Source organism: Atta colombica, unplaced genomic scaffold (assembly GCF_001594045.1).
Source record: "Atta colombica isolate Treedump-2 unplaced genomic scaffold, Acol1.0 scaffold9, whole genome shotgun sequence".
Classification (NCBI taxonomy): Eukaryota; Metazoa; Arthropoda; class Insecta; order Hymenoptera; family Formicidae; genus Atta; species Atta colombica.
Genome location: NW_017259583.1, coordinates 2,999,399 through 3,008,599, shown reverse-complemented (window position 1 = coordinate 3,008,599; position 9,201 = coordinate 2,999,399). Strand labels below are relative to the sequence as shown.

General features: G+C 30.2%; 1 protein-coding gene across 1 annotated transcript in view; it reads left to right on the top strand.

Annotated features, from left to right (window-relative positions):
• Positions 1-2,992: 2,992 nt before the first annotated feature.
• Positions 2,993-9,201, top strand: part of LOC108693318 (protein yellow-like) — an 11,285-nt gene continuing 5,076 nt past the window's right edge. The window contains exons 1-2 of the mRNA XM_018202203.1: positions 2,993-3,034; positions 4,697-4,919. Of these exons, the coding sequence (XP_018057692.1) occupies positions 4,712-4,919 (208 nt within the window). The 5' untranslated portion in view covers positions 2,993-3,034; positions 4,697-4,711. The remainder of the gene's footprint in view (positions 3,035-4,696; positions 4,920-9,201) is intronic.

Genomic DNA, 9,201 nt, shown 5'->3' with positions numbered 1-9,201 from the left:
GTGGGCCATGGACATGCTATATCGCGTCGGACGATATTTTCTTTCGGTCTGTTTACAGAAGTGTCTAACATGTTGGAATATTTGCAAATAATTTGGTTAGTCCAAAATTAATAAATAATTTCTGAAAAATTTTATCTACAATTAATTTACGAAGAATAAGAACTATCTTGTTTCGAACTATTATTGAAATCATAATTAGACGTTTGCGTTAATAAATAAAATAATTTATAGATGTTATTAAAATATTTATTAAGATATGTTATGCATTTATGTTTAATGATTAATTAAAAATTCTAATCACGTATAAGTTCTAATGACAAAATTTACAATCACATAATGATATATATATATGTACATAAACACCTTTCAAGGGAAAATTTCTTAAAATGAAAAAGAAAAAAAACGCGATGAAGAAACTTCGTATGGATTAATATAATTACGTATCCATGTATATTAGCAAGCAGTTTTTTTACAGGAAACGTATATTGCGTGCCGTAAATGCACGCAAATGCAAAGTAAATTAAAGTTAGATCAGATTCGCATTTATCCGATTTAGTTAAGCGTATATTTCTTCATATAAAATACAAAATAAAAATTTGTGAGTTTACAGCAATATTCAGATCAATTTAGTAAATTATAATATCGTGTATTACATAATGTCAACTTTAACATTTCTATCATCACGATATAATTTTTAAATACGCAGTAAACCGTATCGTATTTTTAAGTACCAAATAAACCATATTGCGTGGCTTAAGTAAGAAATAAGGGACTTCTAATTTATTTTTCCAATAAAAAGTTAATTTACGTATTGAAAGTTTTAAAATATATTCTTGTTAATGTGTGTGTATATATACAATGTACATATCATGTGTGTGATACAATCTGCATACATTAATAAATTACGTTTTACTTAGATCGATTCGTTTCACTTTTTACGTTTTTCATTTGCAATAATATTCACTTATTTTTACAAATAAATGTATTTTGCAATAAATAATATGCACAAAATATTTTAATCATTATAATTAAATTAAAAATATTTTCTGATAAGAAAGATATGATTTACTTTAATTTTCTCCTAAATATTTTATTTTAATGTGTGTGTGTGTGTGTGTGTGTGTGTGTGTGTGTGTGTGTGTGTGTGTGTTTTATATAATTATTATAAATATAAATAGAAAATAAATTCTCTTCCTCTTCTTCATTCAGGGTGCATACTTATATTTACTAAATATTATTAAGTACTAAGTGATTAAAATAACAAAAATGTATCTTTCTATAAAAAATTTTATGATAAAATTTTTCGCGAAACATTTGATATAACAAATATTGAGAATAATATTTGACATAATAAGTTTGACATAATAATATTTAATATAACAAGTATTGAGAATAATATCTCACTTGGTATTATTAAAATATGAAGCTTTTAAGATAGTTGTATCGCAAACATTACTTAAAAATGACTTTTTTAAAAATTTGACTGTTTTAAAAACTTTTATTATTTGAAGATAATATATTCTCTATGAATTATTTTTTGGAGAGAGGTAATCAGGCAAATACTAATTATAAAGCTTTAGAAAAATTGCAATCTTCCTAAGCCTTTATAATTAACCTAGTTACTCCCTTTTTTTTTGGTTTAAGTAATTCGTATTGTATTTATTTATAGTCCCTTAGATTTTGAGCAAATTTTTAAATACTATTCATTGCACTATAATTGAAAATGTATTGTTGTTCCTTGTCAAGAAATGTATGTTAAAAGTACTAACTTTAAATGCAATTATTTTTTGAACATGCTTGATTTCCCCCCCCCCCTCCCCCCTTTAAAAATTATGCGTACGTATAGAAAATATCATTATCTTCAAATAATAAAAATTTCAAACAGCTCTTAAGAAAAGTGATGAAGATTTTGAGATACAACCTTAACTGTTTCCAAAAAATTGTATTTTCAGTGCAGTAATTCTATCAGATACTGACCGATGTAGATTATTCATAATTGTAGGTCGTACAGATAATTTATCTTTGATATTTACAACACTTTGACGATGACTAGCCGAATGCATTGAATCGGAAGGAAATAACGAATCACGGTGCAGATGGGGGATTAAATGGGGAAGGTGTGCGGTAAAGGGCACAAATATCGTGAAACTTTAACGAAGAGATACAGTGCGCGTTGCAGGAGTGTCGAAGCAACAGCGTGTTGTTCTAGTAGTCTAGTCAGGTACTTCACCTTTCTGTAATTGCGTGCTGTAAGTAATTACATGATTTTTGCGCATAATAACATAGCGATGCGATTATAAAAAGGAACAGTGCGGTAATACTATACTTTATACATACTTCATCGTTTATCATTTATCATAAACTTATAATAATAATAATTGACATAAAGATGATAATTTTTGTAAAACGACATTAAGAGAAAAGTTTGATATTTATGATTCTATAACTGTATAATAAAATAATTATAATTAGAAGCACCATTTTTATAGTTATTATATTAGTATATGTTGTATTAGTATATGTGTATAATATTTATAATAATATTTATAATAATAACACAGACCTACAAAAAAAGTATCCTGTGCTGGGATGGAGACCCAGCTATTCTTATGTATTTTGAGTCGGTGAATACGAATCTGATATAAAAATAGAATCATCCAAAGCAAATTTTCAATCTAGAGTGAAAAAATGGATCAAAAATGGGAAAAAATGGATTATTTTGATTGAAAATTTGCCCTGGATGGTCCTATTTTTATGTCATATTCATATTCAGCCACTCAAAATATATAAGAATATGGGTCTCCACCCCAGAATACTTTTTTTTTGTGGACCTGTAATTATATTTATAGTTCTATATACGAAAAAGATAAGCATAATTACTACACATTACTTACAAATATCAAATACATTTCTCTCAATAGGCACATGAATTTTTGTAATCGTTTATAAGTTCATCGTTGAAGTTGTCAATTATGTCTCGGTGAGTATCGATATCGCTTATGAAATACTCGGTGCCGGCAGCAAAAGGAAGTAAGTGCGAAAGCGGAAAGTACTCCTAATCTCCGGTGGAAAGTAGCATTTATATTAAAATCGAAAAGAGCGTCTCGCTTCGCTTACTGAACGAGTCATCGGAACGAAGCTGTTTCAGACTAGCGTGAATTGTGTCTGTATTTGACTCCGATGAGAAGGAAAAGAGAGGATAGCACGCGCGATCATTTCACAACAACCGACCATGAGCTTGAGTAGTGAAATGTCGTGTCATCGAAGAAAAGTGCACACGCCGTGTGTGGAACTAATGATTGTAATTCTATCGCAGACTTCACCAAACTCATGTTTATGCGATTATAATCCGAATACTTTGCTGCATTTAAGCGACGCGAACAAATTAAATGTCTTTTATTTTTTGATCTCGAATCAGTGAAGATAGAATAAGAGAGAGAAAAAAGTAAAGAAAGAATTGAGTTGTTTAACTATTAAAATAAATAAATATATATATTATAAAGTAAGGAATAAAAAAAGGAAATCTAAAAGATTCTAAGTAAAGAATTACAACTTTTAATTGATCAATTTTTAAATGATGAAGACATCTGCATAGATCTGAATAGAAAATTTGATCATTTTAATAAAAATATTGAATTAAGAGAGTATTTTGATCAAAAAATTTGAAAGAAAATTATTATTAATACATTAATAAAATATCATTAATAATAAATTATCTCGATTTTTCTTTTCAGAAACACTGTTCAAACTTTCTCATAAAAATTCTAATTTAGAAATAAATTTTCTGTAAAAGTTCATTTCTTATAGTTATAATTTTTGAAATTTTGAAAAAAAAGTTTAATTACATCTAGTTATGACTTTTTCTTTTTTGCTGTATGTAATTACAAATATGATTTGTCACGGAGTGCGTTTTTGCATCGAATAACATTCCGCGTGTGTAACCATGAAATTATTGTGGCATATTGACGCAATTATCGCAACGTTTTGCTGAACGAAAAAGCATACGCCGACAGTTGGTCGAATTACTATTAAAATTATACTAACAGTTATGCTCGTGTGTCATTTATGAAAAATTTAAACCAGATTATATATTTTAATTTTTATTTATTTTAATTTTAAACCAGATATTTATAAAAATTTTTAAAAATAATTAAATAATTAATTAAATTTTCTTTTTTTATAATATAACTGTGACAATATATGAACATTATCAATTGTACAATTTTAAACATCTTTTAAAAAATATATAATATCTTTTATTAGATAATAACATATATTAGATAATAACATTCTATTATGGTATTAATCACAGATCTATTTAATTAATATTTATGTACAAACAGAAACATTAAATTATGATTACATAAAACTATATATATAATTATAGTGTTATATATATAAATGCTTCATTAATATTATTTCTTTTATTTTTTCTAAACTAATGTTTTTATTATTTTAAACGATTATATTGTACGCATATTTAAGTATTTCTATAAGATTAACAGCGGGATTAATATCATATTTGACATAACAGTATTTATAGGTCACTTTTTACTGTGTTTACACAATGTTACAAAGAAACTGTGTTCATAATCCATCCGTGTCCATAATACGATTATCCGGATAAATGTTGCATCTCAACGGTCTCGACACGGTCTTTCCTTTGACAGTTTAATTATCGTTTTCGCGTAATCAGCTTTCAGACGATGCCATGACGAGAAAGAATGGAAGCAACGATGTGGAGAGAAGCGGATGGCCATCATACAGACAACTGTGGATGCCTCCGAGGAGAACGAGCCAATCCAGCTATTTCTACGCCTCTCCTGATTATACTTTCGGCACCACAGATAGATCTAGTCTGAACTATCGTCATGATTTCCGGGACTACAGAAGGCAGCACGATTTACCATACAGACATCGTGAGTCTTTAAATGTCAACACGAATTATAATCGGCTCTTCTTTTTCGGCTAACCATGTATTTAGTCCATAATTTGACATCTAAATTTGATATAATTAAATAAGAAGCTAAATACTATAATTAAGATGACATTGCATTTAAATAATATTATCAAACTAAACATCATGCGAAGCATATTTATTTCTTAATTAGATTTTACTCATAACATATTGTTACTTTGTATTTTATTTATTTTCAGATATTATTACTCACAATATTGGCAACTTTAATAATTAAGTAATAACTTTTTATGATTTATTTATTTCTACAAATTATTAATTTTACGACAAGTTTTGCTTAATCACATTTAACGTCAAAAATGATTCTAAATTGCGAGAATTGAAAATAAAAAGTAAAAAGTTAGTCATTAACATTTTCATTGAGGTAATAAACTTTAGAGCCTTAAAATGGTACAGCGTCGTGCATTTCGTGTAAGTTGTCTATACAGGTAATCGAATTACGCAAAATCCGCATTATTACAACGTTGTAAAATTCAAATGAGTTTTACCTAGAATGGAGCAATAAAAAGAAATGCCCCGTGTTGTCTCATAAAAAATGTAATTGTGATGCTTGCTGGTGCCGTAAAATGAACCGCCTCCTCAGAAAATGCTTGTGCAATTAGGAGGACTCATTTTTTTCTCTCTATATGTTTTTGTTTTATTTTAGTTTTATTTTAGTTTTATTTGTTTTTTCTTTTTCTAAAAAAACATCTTCTTTATAGTTACTAAAATTTCCCTCAAAAACCATCATCTATGACCATCAAAAATTAGAATAAATGCATGCAACTCGATGAATGGTTTAACCAAGTTCATTATAACCAAGCTCATTACAAAAAAATTTATGGTTATAACTGCTTATTATCGTCGATTTACTAAACTGGAAATAAAAAGGGGAGCGGACGTTTGTTTGGTTCTCGACCCTCGATTCTCGATCGCAATGCATTATTCGAGCAAATACGCGAGTTCCCATGAACCTATCCACCAATGACCTATACCACGACATAGAGTCCGGAGTCGTAATACAGACGAGAGGGAAAATCATCTTCGGGAGAAGGGATTCGCCATTCTCTCCTTTCGTAGGATCTAAGACACACTTACGACCCGGATAGTGGAATATGGTAGTCGTGTAACATCCATGGTGCCATCTCGAGCACTCCCATCTTCCCTCACGCTATACATCTCCGATAGTACATCGTTATAGGGTGAGAACTAGCTCTGAGTTTAACGCCATTCCCGATCTCCAGATTCCGAATTAATAAAAGAGGGTCGTCCGTCTCGCTCAAAGTAAGTAAGGAACGACTCATCATCATAAATCGCTTTCGCTCCGACATTCATGTCAGCAAATAATGCGACGCTTTCGTATGTTATGCATCATATGTCATGTGCTGACAGATGATTAATATTTAATCGAGCACACAGTACTATCATTAGTGATGCTGGATTTCGATTCGATGCATCGAGAATCGATTTTTTTTCGTCCTCAAAAATTAATTTGCTAGTCGATTCTGAGAAGTATGTATGTACATACGAATCATTGTCGATTTAATTTTTTTTTAGCTTGAATTGAGATATACTCGTCAGCAAAAAGTGTTGCAACACTTTTGTTCGATGAATTTCGGAATGCAACTCAAAAGTATATCCACACAAACTTGCATCCTATTTTACGTACATCCTTATGATAAAAATGTGATAGGATAATTTTCTTATGCATATGTTATGTGATATTTAAGGTTTGTATGGATATATATTTTGAAGTGGTTGATGTATAAATATGATATAAATGATTAGATCCATAAGAATCAATTGTTCGGTGAACAGACAGTATTCCGAAATTCATCGAAGAAAGTGCAATCGTTATGTCCACAGGTTTGTCGCGTCGCGTATGTTTCAACATATTCCTATCATAATTCCTACTCACTTCAATGCGCTCGTTAAAGGTGGAGTGATAGGAGTTCTGAGTAGGTAGTATATGCGAGCGTGCGTGCGTGCGCGCGCGCGCGCGCGTGTATGTATGTGTGTGTGTGTGTGTGTGTGTGTGTGTGTGTGTGTGTGTGTGTGTGTGTGTGTGTGTGTGTGTGTGTGTGTGTGCGTGCGTGTGTTGGAGCATGCGACACAAACAAACCTGAACCGTATTCCGTATTCCGATATACACTATCAATACTGAAAATCTGTAATATACGTAACGTGTACTATAGATTTTTAGTACTTGCAGTACATAACGGAACACAGCCCAGGTATATGTTCCTGCCATCTTGCATTTTATTCGGCCTAAAACAGAAGTTACGCAGCCATATCTGCGCGAACCAGCATTTTTTCATGGAGTGCCTTTATTAATTATATTTTCCTACAAAGCCAAGATCGGAATCTTTTGGCTTGAAATCGTAATATGTATTCACGTTTAATAATAAATTATACAACAGATATTCTATAGGCTCTAATGAATTAAATCAATTAATTTTATGTAATTATATATAAAACATTTTTTCCCAGGGATTCATTTCCAAAGCCATGATTTTTTATTCACAAGATAAAATCGAATGATTCTAAAGAATTGAAGAAGAAAACGCGTTTGCAAAAATAATCGATTGAGTCTAATTTCATTGAAATTGAAGGCTCTTCAAGTCTTATCGTACTTTTAATGGCATAGTATAATTAGGAAGATAGAATTATCCAAAATCGAGGTAGCGATGCTCAGTCTTAGAGACAATAGTTTGAAATCGATAAAATTTTTTGATCTGTCTTTCACTATGTTTAATAGTATTTTATTACTAATATTATAAGATACTGTTATTTATATTTTTATAATTAAATATATTATGAATAACAGTATCTTATAATATTAGTAACAAAATACTTTTAAACATAGTGAAAGACACAGATCAAAAAACTTTTAACGATTTCAAACTAGTGTCATTCCTGAGACTAAACTTGCACGATAAAACAGCAATGAAATGAGAAGTACGAACGGTAATGTGTGAATATCGACACATTTCAATTTCAATCCAAAGATTTGTTCGCGTTGCACGCTCCAACATGCCCAACACGTTCCAATACGTTCGCGTTACCGCGAACCAATATGACGACTAGATGTAGACGCGTCGCGTTAGTTCATACTCCATGGATCAATTAAGAGCACGCTCCATTTGCCTCACCTCAGAAAATGGTACGATTGGGTACATGTTACGCAAGTATGTAATGGTTGAAAACGTACTGTATGTAAAAAAGTATTTCAGATTCATTTTGTATAAAAACGCATTTAATAAATGCGTTTTTGATATAAATATAAAAATATAACTTTTATATTTATTAAAATCACATTTATTTTGTATAAAAACGCTTTTCAAATAATCGAGATAACTCTACTAAAATACTTGAAACGAAACGAGGCATGTCCGACTCGTTCGTGTGTTTTCACGGATTAGATTAGGTGACATGCTCCTAAATCCGTTCGTGTCACTGAACATTGGAACACATGAATGCAATTGCTCCAACCGCCACCTTACCTGTGATCCGAGTGTTGTCTGAATTAATTTGGAGCATACGACGTGAATAAACCTTAAAAGACTTCGATCTTGGACAGTTCTATCTTTCTAGTTACTACTAGCCACGAAAAGCAATACGATAAGACTTGAAGAGCCTTCAATTTCAATGAAATTAGACTCAATCGACGCATTTTTGCATAAAACGCATTCTTTTTTTTTCAATTCTTTAGAATCGTTCGATTTTGTCTCGTGAATCAAATAAAAAAAATCGTGGCCTCGAAAATGAGTTCCTGTTTTATATATAATTATATAAAATTAATTGATTAAATTTATTAGAGCCTGGAATTTCTATTATATAATTTAATGAAACATTAATGGAAATTTAATGGATATTTTGATATATAAATGCGGATTGACTTATGCCTGTTTCTACTGTAGATTAACTTTAATCTCGATTCAACTTATTCTTCGTCTTTTTCTAGTTTTAAAGATTAGAAGACTAAATTGAACCGAGATTACAGTTAATCATTGATGAAAATTGGCATTAATCTATAGATACACATTCTCCACAGTTTACGTTACGACGAACAAATATTCTTTTTTTTATTATTAATGTATTTGTTGAAGAGGATCCAAACCTAGGATCGAAACATATTTGTCTATTCAATTATTATATACAATAAAACTTGATTGCAAAATATCTATCCACCGACTTTCAAAGGCTTTTTATTCTTAATTACTTTAATTCATTAGAGTCTATAT